The 19,187-nt window shown below is 53.7% G+C and overlaps 7 protein-coding genes and 1 non-coding gene across 8 annotated transcripts; 5 read left to right on the plus strand and 3 right to left on the minus strand.

Annotated features, from left to right (window-relative positions):
• Positions 1 to 1,260: 1,260 nt before the first annotated feature.
• PV08_05367 (uncharacterized protein) lies at positions 1,261 to 3,003 on the plus strand (the record flags this gene model as incomplete). Its single annotated transcript, XM_016379711.1, has 1 exon — positions 1,261 to 3,003. One exon carries the CDS (start codon positions 1,261 to 1,263, stop codon positions 3,001 to 3,003), a length of 1,743 nt encoding a protein of 580 aa, XP_016235538.1.
• A 1,931-nt stretch (positions 3,004 to 4,934) lies between these two features.
• On the plus strand, positions 4,935 to 6,746 carry PV08_05368 (uncharacterized protein; the record flags this gene model as incomplete). Its single annotated transcript, XM_016379712.1, has 1 exon — positions 4,935 to 6,746. The coding sequence occupies one exon, from the start codon at positions 4,935 to 4,937 to the stop codon at positions 6,744 to 6,746; it is 1,812 nt and encodes a 603-aa protein (XP_016235539.1).
• A 643-nt stretch (positions 6,747 to 7,389) lies between these two features.
• On the plus strand, positions 7,390 to 9,177 carry PV08_05369 (uncharacterized protein; the record flags this gene model as incomplete). The annotated part of the gene is made up of 2 exons (XM_016379713.1): positions 7,390 to 8,778; positions 9,034 to 9,177. The coding sequence occupies 2 exons, from the start codon at positions 7,390 to 7,392 to the stop codon at positions 9,175 to 9,177; spliced, it is 1,533 nt and encodes a 510-aa protein (XP_016235540.1).
• Positions 9,178 to 10,104: 927 nt separating this feature from the next.
• On the plus strand, positions 10,105 to 11,259 carry PV08_05370 (uncharacterized protein; the record flags this gene model as incomplete). Its single annotated transcript, XM_016379714.1, has 2 exons — positions 10,105 to 10,941; positions 11,035 to 11,259. The coding sequence occupies 2 exons, from the start codon at positions 10,105 to 10,107 to the stop codon at positions 11,257 to 11,259; spliced, it is 1,062 nt and encodes a 353-aa protein (XP_016235541.1).
• Positions 11,260 to 11,322: 63 nt separating this feature from the next.
• PV08_05371 (uncharacterized protein) lies at positions 11,323 to 12,154 on the minus strand (the record flags this gene model as incomplete). The annotated part of the gene is made up of 2 exons (XM_016379715.1): positions 11,323 to 12,053; positions 12,121 to 12,154. The coding sequence occupies 2 exons, from the start codon at positions 12,152 to 12,154 to the stop codon at positions 11,323 to 11,325; spliced, it is 765 nt and encodes a 254-aa protein (XP_016235542.1).
• Positions 12,155 to 12,581: 427 nt separating this feature from the next.
• Positions 12,582 to 12,715, minus strand: PV08_05372. Its single transcript has one exon. It is a non-coding gene; the product is annotated as a tRNA-Arg (tRNA).
• Positions 12,716 to 13,755: 1,040 nt separating this feature from the next.
• Positions 13,756 to 15,243, minus strand: PV08_05373 (uncharacterized protein; the record flags this gene model as incomplete). The annotated part of the gene is made up of 1 exon (XM_016379716.1): positions 13,756 to 15,243. The coding sequence occupies one exon, from the start codon at positions 15,241 to 15,243 to the stop codon at positions 13,756 to 13,758; it is 1,488 nt and encodes a 495-aa protein (XP_016235543.1).
• Positions 15,244 to 17,578: 2,335 nt separating this feature from the next.
• On the plus strand, positions 17,579 to 19,100 carry PV08_05374 (uncharacterized protein; the record flags this gene model as incomplete). Its single annotated transcript, XM_016379717.1, has 2 exons — positions 17,579 to 18,108; positions 18,161 to 19,100. 2 exons carry the CDS (start codon positions 17,579 to 17,581, stop codon positions 19,098 to 19,100), a joined length of 1,470 nt encoding a protein of 489 aa, XP_016235544.1.
• Positions 19,101 to 19,187: the final 87 nt, after the last annotated feature.

The following is a 19,187-nucleotide window of genomic DNA, read 5'->3' on the forward strand; positions in this document are numbered from 1 at the left end:
AAAATGGCGTATCAAACCCTGCCGACGTTGGTGATCTTCCTTGTCTCATACCATTTGAGACAGGCAGAGTTCATGAGTAAGACACCTTGGTAGGGCGACCTTCTGCCGGAGTAGATATTTCTCTGGTGAATTCGACAGAGGACTGGTTCAACCGGGACATTTGACAAAGTAGAGTTACCACTTATCACCCCGAAGCATGTCAATAATGGTGAGAATTGAGACGCTGAAAAGCATAGCACTGTTGGTACTCGTGGTCAAGTCGACGGGTTCTGGTCTATTACAGTATGTCCGAGTTAGCCGGAAAAAGGAGAACGCTACGCTTGATGCCAGCTGGGCCGCAAATTGTGGCTAGACATGTCCACGGACCAAGTCCACGGGCCGACCTGTTCATTGTTTTGTTTTCATGCTGCAAAATGGTTTGCGTCAGGGCCGGCGAAATGCCAAGATGCCGGTAAGGGTTTCAAGTCGGCGCAGCCTTGACGTGGAAGAACAAGACAACCCCCTGCTCCGGGCGATGTCTTCTAGAAGTAGCAAGTGGGAAATGCCGGTGCAATCATTTGTATAGGAGGCTGCCGTCGAGACTCCGGAGGATTGGGCCGTGTTGCCGAGATGATCGCCACAAACGTACAATAACTACAAGTACAAGCCAAAGCCTGCGCGAAAGGTGGGAGCCTGGTGCGCGTACGTGGACGTGGACGTTGTCTTTGGAACAGATTAGCCACTAGATGTCCGCGTACCGAGTTTAGCGAGCGTATTTCGCACATACAGAAGTAGACAAAGTCGACGCTGCCTCTGCGTCTCCCACACGGTGTTAAGGGCCTTAGACGCGATGAGCGGGATTGTGAGTCCGCTAAGTCAACTAGCCTGCCCACTAATGACACAGCCCCCCGCCAAGTCGGACCAACATCCCAACCGCCGGGGCCGAGTGTTGACAGTTCTCTTCTCCTGCGGGAGGCATGGTGTGACCTCAGGATACGGAGCACAATATATGCATATGAGGCCGGCGATGTTCCTCAAAGGCGGAGGGCTTGCGAAGTCAGAACTGCTGGTTCAGCAAACACAAGGAGCCCACGTGCCCGCTTGACCACTCGCGTCTGACAGATTGAGATATCCAAACCTCGCAAGAAATGGTTTACAAAGGCCCTAGCCGGGGGTGTCATACATGTCGCAAGCGGCGGGTGAAAGTCAGTGATCGAGACCGTTGCGAAACTCGATCCAATATCATTACTGACGTTGGTAGTGCGATGAACAACGACCCGAATGCGGGAACTGCAAGAAGCGAAAGTACGTACCGGATGCTTCGCTGTACATGCGGCGCGTTCCTGTGATGCACATGCCTTTTGTGGTTCCAGGTTCAGGCACAATCTTCTGACAATCTGCAGACACCAGTGTCCAGGCTACCGAGACCTGTTCGATGCGCTGCACAAAGATGAGACGCCAATTGTTGCCCAGACCAAGAAGCCGCCGAAGAAGACCCCCAAGATCGAAGCAGCTCACTCACCCTCAACCACCAATGAAGAGCTCGACTTGCATGAGATCATGACGGCCAGCTCCGCGTCGCCTATACCAACCGGCCCCGTGATGATCCTGATTGAGCCGTCCAGAGATGCTCAAGCAGAGTGCCTATCGTACTTCTTTTCGAATTATGTCAATATTCCTCGAGATCCGAGCACAAACATCTTCATCGAACATATTCTTCCGCTGTACCTGAACGCGCCTGTCAACTCGGCCCTTGTGCAGTCTGTCCACGCTGTTGCGATCAATGTCACGCAGATGTGGGTGTCTAGAAATATGGACTCATACCTAGCCCGGGAGACCTATGCCAGCGCTGTCAGCTTATTGAAGACTGCTCTGGCCGACCCGGTCGAGTCCAAAAGTGATGATACTCTGGCCGCAGTGTTCCTTCTCGATTTCTATGATTCTCTCAACAAGCGATTCGTCGGTTTCATTGACAATGGTACACATCAACAAGGAGCTGTTGCGCTTCTCCGACATAGGGGTAAAGAAAATTTCAAAACACCAACTTCTCAACGCCTCTTGACAGCACTGAGAAGCCGGCATATTAGCTTCGCAATGCAAGCAGGCCAAAAGGTCGCGTTGAACGAAGACCTTCTTGCAGAGGAGACCGCCGTACTTCCCTCCGCCAAGCTTGACTTAATCAACGCCGAACTTGCGGATTTGCATGTGGTGGCTGCCGAGGGAGCCCAAGCTATGAATATGACACTCGTCGAATTTTATGAGACCATCCTCAGGAAAGCGTTGGCAATCGACAAGAAGCTTCAGGCATGGCGGGAGGCTCTCCCCAAGTCCTGGCTGCCCGTCGCCGTACCTTCCTCAGAACTTCACCCGTCCATCCGAGCAGCTGGAGTCTACGGCGATACAGTCGATGTGTACTCGTCGCTGACCGTCTCACATGTTAACAATGCCTCTCGCAGTTCTCATGTCGGTGCACTTCGACTTATGGCGCTTTGCAAGCAAGAACTCGAAGCCCTCGGCGTTGACGTTGATCCGAGATTAGACTCACACCTAAAATCCCGAACACAGGAGATAACGGATCGCTTCTGCGCGTCCCTACCATATCACCTTGGCAATCGAACGACACTGCGATTTCCACACGAACACAGCGAGTATCCTCATGTCCCCGAGGAGCTTCGCAAATTGGCCAACTATGTCGACCCATTTGGTAACCCTGTCGAGATGACTCAGGAAGACCACATCCGTGCCGCAGCCGCAATAGGTGGGTGGTTTGTCATGACACCTCTTATCGGGTTTCTGAAGTCTCCTGTCTTGAGATGGCCTCATAACAAACCAGGGCCACTCGTGAGAACTCTACGTCCCGGGCAACTAGATTGGATCAGAGGCCAGATGCATCGACTGCAGAAGATTTACGGACTGCCCACGATACCGATGGCATTTTCGAGCCCTTCTCCAGATATACGGCTGCCTTCGCCCGCTCAAACGGTATATCCAACCATCCTGAATAGACAAATTTGGCAAGTATAAGGGCAACATGCAGCTCTTGTACTTCAGTGGGCAATCTGTGCTAGGTAGGGCACCTTAGGGAGTCCGCCCATCGAATTGACGTTGAATCTTCCAAACTTGATCTTGATTCATCTGGTTGGGGATCCCGCCACTCACACAGAGCAGTACGTCAATTTCCACTGGAAAGTGGTCATGACTTGCCTAAAGACGAGAAAGATTTTATTGCTCTATCGGCAAATCCGGCTACAGATGAGGCTTCCCATCATCAGCAGAGCAAAAAGCGACCCTCTTGAGAGGTTTCAGCGTCCGAGCATTATCCACGAGAAATGTGCTCATGCGTAGTCTCCCAGAAGAGGCACGCAAACCGCAATTGAAATACTATACCGAAGCGCATACCTTACGATCATGTTCCGCTATTTGAGAAAATTTCCGCTTTACGTCATGCTGGCGAGATAGCAGTCCCTTAGAACCAGGAGGCCCTTGTGTTACGAAGCTCACAGATATGGTCGGAAATTTTTAGCTCTTCTTCTACCTAGCTGCTTGTTCAAACGAGGATGCAGCTGTTGGCTTTGGAGTGTGTATCAGTCATGCTGTCAATAAGATTCTGACCTGCAATAAACGGATGGAGCCCCAAGGCGATTACCATACCTAAGTCCTTGAACTGTCACGGTCTCGCGGATACGGAGTAAGGGTGAATCGGATTGACAGATCGGCAGTGAGACAGACCAAGGATGTTGCTTAGTATATGGAGTAGGGTCACAGGCAAACGAATACGCGTTGTTGTTCCTCCGTTAATGGGGAATTGGCGGACCAGGGTTGATGGCTGCGGTTTCTTCGTATTCGGTACACGGGAGAAGAAAGGGGGAGACGAGTTCAGCCTCGCCTGTGGAGAACGGAATGAGATGCGACTAGTAGCTGGCATAAGGCAGAATCGTAACGGACGGGGAGATAGGTCGTAACCCTGCTGGCGGAGTTTATGCCTCTATCTATTCTGGTAGCTACCTGGGAGAGCGCAGCGCAGAGCAGAGCGTACGAGAACACGACGAGTACTCCGTGCTGTAGAAATAATAGTAGTCATCGCCACACGACAGAGATTATGGGTACGGCGAGCAAGGTAATTGTCCGAGTATCTATGCCAGTGAGGCTACAATGAGGTGCAGATGCAATATCGGGAATTCGAGCTCCATGGATTTCGTAGGTAGCTCGAAATCCGCCCATACTGGTATTTCGTGCGTAGTACCGTTGGACGACGCACAATGTGGCGTCTGTCAAAAGTCGTTGCTGGCTCATTAAAAACGTCCAAATCGCTCAAAGGGGCAAGTCCAGCTCCTGAAGAAGCAACTGTGGTGGGGGCCAGAGGGGACCGGGTGTTGATTAGGCTGATGAAGCTTTTTACTAGTGCGGCTTGGTTGAGAACCTTGCAGTACGACTCGGCGCCAGGTAAGTTGGGAGGTTCAAAAAGAAATGTCAAGGAACAATGGTTCTTATAGCAGGAATGGGACATCTTCATTCAATACCTCTAGGCGCCTGAAGGTACGGGATACTGCGGACAAGTAACGGGAAGTACGTTGAGTGAAGGCCTGAGCGTACGGCGCTGACTACTTTTGAAGGCTCTACAGGGTTCACCAGCACCCCTGAGCGAATTCATACTGCTCTTAAAGCTTGTTGAAAGTGATCTTTCTCACATTATTTGACCTGAACAGGACTCCAGGACTCCGTAGGCCATGTAGAACTCGCGTATTGTACTTAGTCTTCGTACTCGTAAAGCTCAGAGTTAAACGGAAAGTTTGCCGGGATCGTCTCGCAATACGAGTACTACCCGAATTAACAAGACGATCGCTTTGTCTTTGCATGCACGTACAATGTACTCAAAGTCGTAATTCTTCCACGGGAAGTTTGTCCCTCCTCAGGACAGCCAACAATGATCTCACGGTAACAATACGAGGCGCAATATGGCGCCGCCAGATTCATCATCGCCACCTACCAGTCCGACCATCACAAAGACACCAACACCATCTCCTACTCCTTCTCCTATCCCGCCTCCAGTTCCAGTCGAGACTCATCCCAACCGTGCAAAACCACAAGTCAATCGCCTTCTTAGCGATCCCACCCGTCTAGCGCCCGAAGATGCATTCAGAACATTCTCGCCACCACGTCTGCGGCCTGTCCCAGAGATCGCTGGCTCGGCAGCTGCTTCCGCGGCGGCGGCAGCTCTTCGACCTGCAATCGCATCGCTACGAGCACCCCCTGCCATACCTCCTGTCGCAGCCAGGCTAGCGGAAGAAAAAAGACGCGCGGCGAGCCGGAGGCGCAGACAACCACACGTGTGGAAAAAGCTGCTGTGGATCAAACAGCATGGATTTCCGGACAATTACACTGACACGGAAACATTCTTGGACCATCTGCAAAGAAACCCAAGGTTGCAGCCGTACGATTTTTGGCCGCTGGTAGCAGACTCGGCGGTCATTGTGCAGCACGTATGTTCTGTCGCCATCTTCGTGTGTGCCTATGCAGGGATCTATCAGGATCGCCTGTCGCCTGTGTCGGTTGTGACTTGCGGTACAGTCGCCACAGTGGCTTGCTGGATTGTGTGGGATTATTGGATGGGTCAAGAAGAAGCAGCAGAGATGGCTGCCGCGAAGAAGGCTAATCGATTGTCTGCCGATGTCGATGATGGTTCGAGCACAAGCTCTACGGGCTCCACGAAACCGGTGATGAACGGTAATGGTCATGCCAACGGACACGCGAACGGAGGCCTCGGTGGCCGTGGGCTCGGTCTGAAATTGTCAACCACCAACTTGGCCGTCAAGGACAACGAGTCAAGGTTCTCCGGTAAGCACGGCCAATCTTTGTCAAAATCATCCTTCCAGTCAATTTCACCCATCGACGGGCTGGGCGATTCGCAGATGGAACCGTTTCCAGATCTTCGGCCGACTACATCTCGACCGCAGGAGCCCAAATCTCCTAGCATCGTTTATTCGCCGACAACCCTACCCGCATCCATTTCACCTCGTAATCAGGCACGCCTAAAGACACTCAAGTCGGCTGGGTTGATTTACTTTGCACTCATCGGTTTGTCACCGATCCTGAAATCTCTGACGAGGTCAACTTCGTCCGATTCGATCTGGGCCCTTGCAACGTGGCTTCTTATCATCAATATTTTCGGTTTTGACTACAGTAGCTTGTACATGCCTGCAAAGCCACATGCAATCCCTCCCTCATCAGAAGCCTCTCAAGCGGCCACGGGGGAGACGACGAAACCACCTCCGCACGCGTCATTCCGTACTCCTGCCTTTCCATCGTCCTTGTCAACAAATGCGGCTTTGATGGCGAGTACCGTGTTGGCGTCACGACTACTTACCACCACAGCCGTGTTCAGCCTCACCCTCTTTTCGATCCAGGTGTTCGGCCTGTTTCCAGTGTTCCGACGCCATCTTCGCCACAAGTCCTTTAACTATCATCTACTGCTCACCTTTGCTTTGGTCACGATATCTACCTGTGGGTTGGGCCTGATTCTCTCCAAATCTTACACGCACACCTATGGTGACTGTGGCTTCTGCCTGGGCTGGATCTGGCATGTCATTAAACGGTGCACTATTGGATTTGCAATTGGAGGATTTGGAACGGCGTTTGTGATGGGTGGTTGTTCCTGGTGGCTGATCGGATTACAGCGGTATAAAAATGTGGTCATTGGGCCATGGGATCCAGCCAAACCCGTGCTCACTGGTGGTGTCTATGGACGTAGCAGAACAGGCACCGAATAGTGTATAACATTGTGTCTCCTCTGCTGATATTCTTCCTTGTGGCTTTCATCCTCCTTGGGGTCTTGATGGGACCCGGTTGCGGGACATTCCGACACGCTCGACACCTATCAGGATCCCATGCTGGTTGATTACTCCCATCTCGTCCGGCATCGGCATGGACCGCGGAAATTAACGGCGATGGATCTGAAGCCTAGTGCGCATTGGGCAGTGGCAAGGGCCTTTTCTCCAAGAACACAATGGCTGAATGACGAAGCAGTCGACTCCAAATTTGCTCTGGAAAGCATCAATTAGCTTGTGGTGGAACGCGCTGTACTGGAATGCCATAGGGAGGAATCGACAGCGAGAGGGACAGAGGGGGAGGGGACGACGAGTTGCTTGCTGCGGGGTCGAAGCCAATTGATTCCCGGTTTCCGCATCCTCCCCCTCGGCTACGTAGAAGGTTGATACAGCCGCTTAGTTCTTGCTGTGCAGATGCTGGGCGGGTATATACACTACCTCCCTATCTCCTCGACCACTGCTTCTACTCCGCCTGTATACACCTGCCTTTCTTCCTTCTGCGTCTTCATCATTCTACCCGGTACCAGATCAAGACATTGAATTCACATCAACACCGGCCGTCATCAAACACACCACCACCGGCACAATGGCACCGACGCTCCCTTTCGAGTTGAATGACCCCGACCTCCTACACCAGCACTCATACGTCGACGGCAAATGGGTGGAGGCCAAATCCGGCAAGCGCTTCGACATCATCGACCCCGGCTCCGACAAGACCTGGGCCTCCTGCCCGGACAATGCCGTCGAAGATGTCGACGCGGCCATCCAGTCCTCGTACAAGGCGTTCCAGGAATACAGCACCGTCAACCCGCGCAAGCGTGCACAGCTTCTCATGAAATGGCATGAGCTGATCACGGCGGCCAGAGACGACCTGGCCAAGATTCTCACCTACGAGACCGGCAAGCCCTTGGCCGAAGCGTACGGCGAACTCGACTACTCCCTTGGCTTCACGTGGTGGTTCGCCGGCGAGGCCGAGCGGATCCAGGGGACCGTGTCTGTGCCGGCAGCGCCCAACAGACGGGTCGTCGTCATCAAGCAGCCCATCGGTGTCGCCGTGGCGCTGGTGCCGTGGAACTTTCCCATCGCCATGATTCTCCGCAAGGCCGGCGCCGCCTTCGCGGCAGGGTGCACAATGGTCGTCAAGCCCAGCCCCGAGACCCCTCTGACGTGTCTAAGTCTGGCGAATCTGGCGACCCGGGCCGGGTTCGCGCCGGGTGTATTCAACGTCGTCACGACGAGTCTCGAGAACACGCCCAGTGTGAGCGAGGCGATGATCCTGCACCCGCTCGTCAAGAAGGTCACGTTCACGGGGAGTACGCGCGTCGGCAAGATCGTGGCCGGGCTGTGCGCGAAGAACCTCAAGAAATGCACGCTCGAACTGGGCGGGAACTGCCCTTTTATTGTCTTTGACGACGCCGACCTCGATCAGGCCCTGGCCCAGTTCATGGCGCTCAAATGGCGGCACGCAGGCCAAGCGTGTATCACTGCGAACCGACTCTACGTCCAGGCCGGCGTGTACGAAAAGTTTACGAGCATGCTGGTCGAGAAAACACGGCAGCTCAAGGTCGGCCACGGAGCGGAAAAAGGGACGACCATGGGCCCCGTCACGACGCCCAGGGGTCTCGCAAAAGCAGAGGAGCAGGCGGCCGACGCGATCAAGAATGGCGCCAAGTTACTGCTGGGCACCGGCAAGGCGCACAAGGGCGCGACGGACAAGGAAGGTGCCGGTCTGGGGAAGGGCGTGGGTGGCTATTTCATGGACCCGGTCATCCTGGCCGACATGAAGGACGGTATGCTCTTGAGCAAGGAAGAGACGTTTGCGCCCGTCACGGGAATATTCAAATTCGAAAAGGAGGAAGAGGCCGTACGTTGGGCCAACGATACGAGTATGGGGTTGGCCAGCTATGCCTTTACGAAGAGCATCGACCGGGTGTGGAGGATGTTGGAGAATTTGGAGGCTGGCATGATTGGCCTGGTAAGTGATCTTGTTTGCTGTTGTTATTGTTGCCGGCGTCGGTGGTTGGTTTTGGTGTAGAATTCCCCGGTGTTGGCGTTGGCTTTCCCGGTGTTGCGGTTGCGGTAGCCGGTCTTGGCCGTGCCGGTCGACTTTTTTTTTCTCCCAGTCTGTCACTTTGAAGATGTGATTACAAATTCTTTGAAGGGGTTGTCGAAATGGGGATTTGTGGTCCCATCTAGATGACTGACTGACTGACTGACTTTTGTCTCACAGAACACTGGCAACTCATCCGCCGCAGAGTCTCCGTTCGGTGGTATCAAGGAAAGTGGATACGGTAAAGAATCCGGCAAAGACGTCGCGGTCAATGAGTATTTGATATCCAAGACTGGCACCCTAACTATTGACGGACAGTATTGAGTGTTTGGGTGTTGAAAAAGTTTGCAATTGGAACTGGTGTCTTCGCCTGAGATCCCACTCCGCACGAGTGCCGGAGTCGAGTACATATAGCGTGCATGACCCTGACCTAACCGGTCCAATTTTTGTCTTGATAAGTGAGGAGTATGTGAAAGGTTGTATTTGTTAGTTTAAAATGCAAGTGCCTCCATATGCAGTGGTAGGGACGAGCAATCAATATACTGTGATAAAATACCTCGGCAATCTCACCGACCGCGCACTTTTCAGTCCAGGTAAGACCAGAGGGGTACTTGGACACCGACGTCGAAAACACGTACAGGGTGCGCAATATCGACAGACTATTTCTTTATGATTTGTGTCTCAGTGGTCCTCAACGTCAAACAACCCATATAGTAGGTACCCTCGGGAGTGATCTCAAAGGATGTTTGCAGCGGTCGGGAGACGATACCAAGCCAGTTAGTTAGGCACAAAGTATATGTATATGGCGAGTGTGAGACGCCAGCAACCTCGGCACAGAAGATACAATCTTCACGTAGGTAACAGATATGTATCTGATGAACTTCTGTTCTCTTCGTTCTTTACCTGTCGAGTTTCTGTGTACCTGTAAAGCTCCGAGATTTCATTTGCTTGTTCCGCGTTCAACCATACCGGAACTCACGCTTCATTCGTTCTCATCCGATCGATGATTCGGTTGGACTTGTGGAGAGAGTGCGTGTGCGGTCCCCTCCCGTAACCTCACGCACCCAGCGCTCCAGGGGGTGGCAAGGAAATTTTGGTACACCCAGTTTTACGGGTTGCGAGGTTTGTCATCATACACTGCACACGTCGCGAGGTAGCTCTATTCGCTTCTTGGACGCTCTACGAGTCACGAGTCACGCGTTCGACAACCGCAGCACCAACCGACTCGAGTCCCTCGTGTACCACACGACAATGAAAGCGATATATATCTCAGAATACGTCGAGTCACCCTCCGACCTGCGGGTCACGAGCATCCCCGGTCCAACACCGAGGCCCGACGAGGACGACGTCGTCACGGTGACGGTCACGCACAGCGCACTCAGCCACGTCGACCTCCTCTACGCGAGGGGCCTCCACCAGAACAACCACAGCGGGCTGGTGAAGCCGCCGTTCGTGCTCGGTCTGGAGTTCGCGGGGGTCGTCGCCTCGGCGCGACCGACCTCGGCGTTCAAGCCCGGCGACAAGGTCTGGGGCGCGAGCGTGGGAGCGTTCGCCGAGCAGATTGCCGTCCCTGCATCGGCCGTCCGCCGGGTGCCGACGGGCTGGACGTTGGCGGACGCCGCGGGCCTGGGGCCAGCGACCGCGCCCGTGAGTTACGGCGCGCTGGTGCGCGTCGCCCGAGTCACGAGGGGCCAGACGGTCCTCGTGCACGCCGCCGCCGGCGGGCTGGGCGTGTACGCGGTGCAGATCGCGCTCGCCCTGGGTGCAAAGGTCGTGGCCACCGTGGGCAGCGAGGAAAAGGCGGAGGTGGTTCGCAGGGGCTACGGTGGTAGCCTCGGGGCCGCGGGGGCGGGTGCCGTACTCGGCGTCGTGCGGTACGACGTCGACTGGTGGGAGAAGGAGGTCTTGAAGATCGTCCCTGCCGGCGTCGACGTCGTCTACGACACCGTCGGCCTGGTGGCGAAGAGCATCCGGTGTCTCAAGTTCGGAGGGTCCGTCGTCGTCGCAGGCTTCGCGGGCCTGAACGGGAAAATGGAAACACTCTCCATGAACAGGGTGTTGCTCAAGGGTGCGAGGTTGTTGGGATATGTGAGTCCTTTTTTTTCTTTTGATCTCTGCATATGCAATGCAAGTGCAATTCTGAACCGCTTGACTGATGACCGTTGTCACCATGCATCACAGAGATACGGAGAAACCGGACGACGGAACCCCAGCGAGACCGAGCAAGTGTGGAAGGGATTGGACGCGATGCTTGAAAGCGGGAGGGTCAAACCTGTCATCTACAGGACGTATCACGGTCTAGAAAGCGTGCCGAGAGCTCTGGACGATCTGGCGTCGAGGAAAGTCTGGGGCAAGGCCGTCGTCGAGATCCAGCCGGCTCCCCCGTCCGTTGGTGCAAAGTTGTAATCATGGCCCGCCCGCATATGTGAGAATTATCGACATCTATCCACGGGGGTTTGAAAATTCCCATCACCTCATCACCAACCCTCCATCCACAATCACCTCTTGCCCCGTGATGGCGTCGGCCCACGGACTGGCAAAGAACAACACCGCGCCAGCGAGGTCTTCCGGCTTCGTCACCCTCCTCAACGGGGTGACGGCCCTGATCTGCTCAAACACCTCCTTGGGCGTGCTCGCGCTGGCGTCCGTCGTCTCAAGTAAACCGCCGGAGACCATGTTGACCGAGACGCCCTTGGGCCCGAGATCGGCCGCGCACGTCCTGGTGAATGCCAGCAGGGCCCCTTTGGCCGCAGTGTAGTCGTGGTACGGCACGACGGGGTTGTGGAACAGGTTGGTCCCGATGTTGATGATCCGGCCGCATCCCAGCTTCTCGAACCCGGGTAACGCGGCCTGAGTCGTGTTCAGAGTGCCTCGAAGGAACCCCCGCAGTTGAACGTCAAAGTCCGACCAGCGAATCTCGTGGACTTTGCGGCGGCCGACGTCGCCGTTGAACTCGAAGTTGCCGGCAATGGCGTTGTTCACGACCGTGGTGATGGGTTTGTCGAAATGCGTCTCGGCCGCCACGAAGAGAGCATTGATCTGGTCCGGGTCCGTGACGTCGGCGCGGAAGGGAAAGGCCCCTATTTCTTGTGCGATACCCGCCACGGTCTCCGGGTTGGAGCTGTGGTAGTTCAGAACCACTTGAGCCCCTTGGGCTCGAAAGGCTTTTACGATCGCTAGTCCAACTCCCTTTGAGGATCCTGGTGGATGAGGGTTGGTTACTCTGCGTTGTACGTCGTGAAGGTGGCGAGCTTAGCTTTGACTTACCTGTCACAAGGACAACCTGTTCTTCAAGTCTCATGTCGACAAGTCACCGCCGTAGCGAATGCGGAGTCGAGGTTGAGGAGATGGGTGAAGAAGAGTTTCTCGCCAAGAACTGTGATACAGTAGAATATACGGACGTGAAAAGTAGAACGAAAATGTTGATGTAGGCGTTACCTCGAGTAGGTAAAGTACGAGGATCTACCTGGGTTACTTCAGCTACCTAATTTAGGATATAAGCTTGTATGGAGTATCTCTGATCCATATGAATCAATCGCTGAGGTTTTGGGGATGGCGGGGCCGTCTTCTTTTCTACCCGCTTTGGGCCGTCGCACTCAATATATACATATACCTACAACACATATATCTTGTAGGTTGACCGAATGTCTTGAAGACCTAGGTACCTGTCCACTCTGCATGTACCGTGTCGTATAACGCGAGCAAAAAAAATTGAAAAAAGATGAAACCACTCTGCGTGGGACTCGAACCCACAACTTTTTCACCGTTAGCCTTCTGGTCTGGTACGCGTGGACGGAGAGTTATCTTACCCTCCAGATTTCAAAGATAGAAGTCTGGCGCGCTACCATTGCGCCAGCAGAGCGAAACTCAACTCAGTTTTGGTAGGTTCACCTGAGGGCACATTTTAGGGCATTTTCAGCGGGTTTACGTATATAATGTTTGGATTATTGCGTTGGCCATTTAGGGTGCGACTAGAGCATTACGTCAGCCCAACCTGGAAGGATCTGGCCGGTTGACAGCGGCGAGAGTCGGGTCGTGCGGGCGCGGACTCCCAGGCTCAAACCACATACTCCCCACCGTATGTCTAATCCACGGAAACGGACACGAAAAGCAAATCTGGTAACTTATTGATAGCAAGAGCCACGACATTGTACTGCTGGACAGTGAAACTGGGCGAAAGCTCCGTTGAGCGTGCCATGCGGACGGGGACGGCGGCGAACAGGGAGCAGCGAGGACGAAACGATCGCATTCACTGGTGTTTCCAATCCCCGGGAGGGAATGAAAGGGTGTATGTGATGGAGTTTCCCGGGACGAAGGCAGGACGGGATGGGGGGATGTCTTTGGGCTGTGTGGTGACGAACCTCAAGCTCCGACGTTTGCAACACACAAGGCTCCGTACCGTCTCTTTCCAAAATATCTCTCCGAAGTGCGAAAACCGCTCGTGAGCCAAACTAGGGCCAGGGGAAGATCCTTTGAAGAAACCGACAAGGGTCTTCTGAGAGGGAGTCCCTGGATATGCCAAATATGTGCGAGGGATGGGGATTGCTTTATCACTCATTTGAAAAGACGGAAAGCTGAACTCTACCAGGAAAATGCTCTCAGGCGAGGGTCTAAATAGTTCTACACCCTTGAAGCGCGCCTCGCTTCCAACATGTTCGCCTCGACCATCTTGCCCACGTTGGGCCCCTCGTATTTCCTTGTCGCGTGGACAAACCACCAGAACGTGGTGAGTGTTACGACGCCGGCGAGGATGACGGAGTTGTAGTTCATGCTTGCCACGGTGGTGGGGAGGGCGTACTGCAGATGAAGAATCCAGGATGTTAGTTTTGGGGTGAGGAATTCTGTTGAAGGGGAACAACCGAGTAATAGAATTGCTAACGTCTGGAGAACGGGGAATGAAGATTATAGGCTGTATGGTGTGTTTTTGGGAGGGGGAGGAGGGCATGGAGGTTTGGCATATCGAGGAGGAGGAGACTTTACCGGAAAGCAGAAGAATATGTCAAAGAGGATGATGAAGAGGACGGCTAGGCCGTTGATTATGTATCCGGCCATGCCGAGATGGAAGGGCCCGACGGGCATGTATTTCCTGCGGGTGATGATGTTTGGCAGGATGGTGACCGCGTACGATACGCTGCTCAGCACGACGAAGGAGCCTGCCAAGTCGTTGAAGGCGGTCTTGCTTCCCAGGGTGATGGCGCACAATCCGATGGTCAAGACTCCAGTGAGCAGGGTGGCTTCGACGGGGCAGCTGAGTCGTTCATTGACGTGGGAGAAGAAACCCGAGAACGGTGTTGCGTTGTCTCGCGCGAGCGCCCACCACGTTCGTCCGACGGTCAAGAATGTTCCGATCAAGCAAGGTACCAGCGAAAGAAAGATGATGAAGAGCAGGCCGAATGTTGCGGCGCGGCTGCCCGTCGCTTGAGAGTAAGCTTGGGCCAGTGGGAATGAACCATTGCTGTTCTGGACCGCGGTGAGGTCGTTGACGCCATAGAACAGGGCTATGGCAAAGCACCAAGCGTACAGGAATCCGAGGCCGATTTGAGCAAAGATGGCTTTTGGTAAGTCGCGTTTTGGGTTGGGGAGTTCTTCGGCCATGTGTGTGACGGCGTCGGGGGTTCCAATGGTAAAAGCGCCGTTGAGGACGCCGGTCAGGAACGCTACTCCGCCGCTCCAGCCTGTATTGTTTTCGAAATCCGTCCAGACGAAGCTCGTCGATGCATGTTGCGACGGCATGGAGGCTAGAACAATGATTGTGATGATGCCACCCACCGTGACGATGAACAGGCCGAAATGTTGGAGATAGGCCAAGGCGCCGTTGAAGAATATCGTGACTGCCAGGCACAGGACGATGATGCATAACAAGCCGACAAAGAGATTCCAAGGCTGGATGACATAGTCGGGGTGGTAGAGGAAGTACATCTGCACACACAGTTCCGACATGATGTATGCTATGGAGGCCAGATCAAAGAGCCATCCGAAATAATTCAGTGAGCCCGCGAAAAAACCAACGGGGCGGCCCCATTTGGGGCCCGCGGTGATGGTAGCCCAGTGATATACTCCTCCTGAAGAAGGCACGGAGGAGGCGAACTCGGCGATTGATGCGTTGATGAAGCTGTAGTAAAACGCTGCGACCCATAGCTCCCAGATAACGCCAGGGGCGCCGCCGTTGTAGATCGAGACCGCGAGAGATGTCCCCAAGGCCACCCAAGCATTGTCGACGGTCAGGGCAAGACCACATATGCTCAGGAGACCGTACTGACGGTTCAGCTGGTCGATGTGACCGGACGCATTGACAATCTCTCCGTCCAGGGTTATCGCGATCTCCTGACCGCCCGTGGCGAGGGCTTCCTCTGGGCCGTCGGTTGATTTCTTTTCCTTCAGCTCGGGCATTCTGGCGTTCGGCGTGACAAAGCGTGAGAGACGGTCAACACGTAGATAGCAGCTCCCAACTAGTCTAGGGCGGTAGGGCCACGCGGAGCATAAATAGGGATTGCGGAGGGGACGCCATATATACATGTAAGCCGCAGACGAGCCACCCCTGACGGCTGAAGGAGGTGATCGATAAGCATCTTTGGACCCAGCGCGCCGGGAGCAGTAGCTCGTTGCCCATTTGGGGAAGCTGAAGACGGCGTGATCATTTGAAACGGTGGTACGGAGTACACCTATCTCTTTTACGAGGCCGATGAGAAATACGGACAGTCAGCATTGTAGGTGATCGAGGCTTGCTGCGAAAGATAAGGGGGACGCCTTCACCATGCTGATTGGTTGTAGATATTGATTCATTCATTCATGTACGGCGGTCCAGCCAACTTTAGGTACTTACCTTAGCTAAGCCTTATGCGCCTAATTACTTAATTTTGCGTGCTTAAATTGAAGGGTTGCTCAAGCAGCCGACATTCCTTTTCTCGATCAGTCTGTCGATCTTTTGTCTTGTGTCCCCAAGCTGGTCCTGGGTCCATAAGGCGCATATCATTCAGCCGCTCTTCATATCCAGTGCCGGTGCGTTTCCCGTCAGGGTTCTTGGCATTTCTTGACACTCTTATTTCAAGTTCTTGGTATTGCTTGATACTCTTATTTCCAGCTGCTGGTATCGCTTTGACACTCTTTGGTTTGCCCTGTAAGCTGACTATCAAAAGTGCTCAAGAGATGGAGTTTGAGGGAGTTTGAGGTCGCCATCGGCTTCTGCGGCTAACGAATTGTGCTTTTATGTTGTCGATTTGTCTTCCCTGTTTGTGCTATCGCAATCACGCCTTGAGCAATGAATTCATGAAATTCCAGCACGAAGGACTAAACCAGGAGTTGAGGGCGCGGGCGGTGTGTTGTGGGCGTGGCCAGGGCAGCGCTCATGCGTGACCGGTGCAATGTGGCTTGGCAAGAGTTGAGAGGTGAGAGTGAGAGGGTGACACTCCATGAGAGTGCCATGCTAAAGCGCTTGTTCAATGCCGAAAAGCTCGATCGGTCGTACAATATCGTAGGTATATTGTATGCTTTGGCGGGCGGTGGCCACAGCAGCTTATTAGTCGAGCTCACCGATAATACCCTTTTCTCAGCTTAGGGTACTTCATGCCTAAACGGATGGGTAAAACTCTCCCCGCACGAGGACCCGGACGCCGTACGAGTTCCACGACATCGATGTCGCGGTCGAACTACTCCCAGCGGGCTGTAGATGATCTTCCTATCCTCTCTCAGTCAGTGAGAGAGAGATGTTCGAGGACTCTGTACGCAGCAGAGCCCGCGACACAGTTCAGGAAAGTGGTGTCGTCCTCCTCGAAGAGCTTGGTGAACTAGCTGAAGAATCAAACTGTGAGATACCTTGGTGTTGGTCGGTTCTACCTCGCCCTACCGCATGGAAGTGTGTCTGCGAAACGGTTGAAACTCCGCGCACAGCGAGCACGGAAAAACCAGTGGGTGAGTCACGAGTGACTATGTCCTGCACACTGTGTAAAGGTAACTATGAGGTGTAGTAGTTAAATAGGCACGAACATAAATATTTCACGGGCATTCTGCAGGGGGATGCGTCGGAAACCTTCACAGTGCCCCCACCGAATCCGTGCTCCTACTGGGCTACGTTGCAGCAAACTCGTCAACTTACCTTGATAGGTAGACCAAAACTCCTTAACTCCATGGAAACCATGAATTGCACCATCATTAACTGGAGTTTCAACCGGTTTGACCATTTGTGAGTACGCGCGAACATGTCATGACCACACTCAAATCCTGGCGCACCTCCGTATCTACGGCCCCTCACCCTTCCCTTGCATTGCCAGCACACCCCAACGCGAGATCAAAACGGAATACGCCATATTCTCCCACTCACCCAATGCCCCCAGGGTATCTGCTTCAATGCACTCGGGGCAGGGAAAGGGCCGTTCCTTGGCTCCTCCAGACCAGTGGTGGATTCTCATTGTCCAAGCCCTGCAGGCGCAATCTTGCATGATGGCTTGCATTCGGGCGTCTGCTTGTGGCGGTTGGCAGCTGCTTGCATTGGTTCCCAATTGTAGGTAGACCTACGGCTCCATTCTCAGCCTCAAAGCCTTCACACCGGTCATGGCGCAGTCGACGAGCACTTAAGTGATTGGTAGCTTTCTACGCGAGGGGTGCCGAGAGAGCATCTTCATCGTTGTCGCATCAGCGCTACCATGGAAGAGACCACATCCTCCATCACACTCTCGGATACCAAACTCGTGCTATCACTGACTGACTGACTCTGGGACTTCAATCTGCAATGGAGACCCTCGGCGGAGTAACTGCAATCTTCACCATAGCGAACGAATTCCACAATGTCTGCAAAAAGCTCAATCGGTTCATAAAGAACGTGAAATACGGTCACAAAGAAGTAGACATGATCGCCCACGAGGCCGAGATATTTGCTCTACTGCTGCAGCGATTCGGCAAGACGATGCGGACAGCCGACTCACCTGAAGGAGGATTCTTGATAGATCTCGATTCTAACAGAATCACCGACAAGATTGTGCAGGCATCGCAGGACATCGGGGATAAGATTCGACACCTGCTGAAGAAGTCTGAACCGCTTCGACTTGATAAGCCAGAATACTCTCAGGTCAAACGATGGTGGGTCGCTCTGAAGTGGTCCACCTGGAAGGAGGAATGGTCACAGATCCACCTATTCCTCGTTTCCACCAAGGTAGACGCAGAGTTGCTCATATCAATGATAAATTTGGAGACCCTTATGAACCATATAAGGGCACTCAGAACCAATGACAGAGAGGTTCCGGAGGACTTGAAACAAGAGCTGTACGTCTTCAAACATCCGTGCCGAAACCACATGCTGATCTAGCAATAATAGGGAGGCGAGCAAGAGAGCCATCAAGGGTCTGCGGAACAGTGTCAAGAAGTTGCAGAAGAGATGCCAGCGCCTAGAACTCCGGGGAGAAGATCGCCTAGTGGTGCAGCTAAACATAGGCCTTGCCGAGGCCACTCGAGGCGTTGTGCGAAACTATATTGAGACACATGAGGAGATCAAAGCCATTCTAAACACCGACACTCCACCGACATCTGCTCAAGTGAGCAACATGGAATCGGCCGGCTCAGTCAGCCATGCTGAGGAGGCTAACTTCTCGCAATCTCGATATGCCAGAACAGAAAACAGCTTCGCAGTAGAGCATGGATCACTGAGAAGATCAGAGATATCGGGTATCGTCGATGATGAGAGTGAGAGCGACTTGGACGATATGGGGTGGGAAGATGGGAGCCCTGTGGAAGAAGCTGTCGAGCACACTGACAGTAGTGAAGAGTTCGGCGAAGTCGCTGAAGAGGGCAGGGCAATGAGTGAAGCAACCCCTGACGGAGAACACATCATCCATGTCTACAGAGAGCCAATGCCCGAGGAGGTCATTGAGGAGGGACGACGCGTGCTTGAAGAACCTGACGTGCCTGAAGAACCGGACGTGCCTCAAGAACCTGGCGTGCCTGAAGAACCTGGAACTGTACCTGGAACTGCACGGGGTGAAGAGACTAATCCAACAGCTTCAGAGGTCGAGAATGGAGTTTCTTTCAAGGACTTCACATATTTCGAAGAATTACCAAACAACAAACCCTCTGAGCAATGGATGCAGTCGGCACTACACGGCCTTCATAATGGGAGAAGAAGTCGGCGTAGGCAAAGGCCGAAGACCCCAGAAATGCCACCAGGAGACATTGTCGTTGACAGGAACGACGGGCGCGGTGCACAACACGAATATCGACCTCCGCGGCGGCCTAGGGATCCGTCAACGGCCAAGGGTTAATTGGGTGTCTTTTATTGTTAACCTTCGCACGCTGAGCGGACGTTTCGGGCAAAGCCACTGTCACTCAGTCAGATCATGTTTTTGGTA

Source organism: Exophiala spinifera (genome assembly GCF_000836115.1).
Source record: "Exophiala spinifera strain CBS 89968 unplaced genomic scaffold supercont1.4, whole genome shotgun sequence".
Taxonomy (NCBI): domain Eukaryota; kingdom Fungi; phylum Ascomycota; class Eurotiomycetes; order Chaetothyriales; family Herpotrichiellaceae; genus Exophiala; species Exophiala spinifera.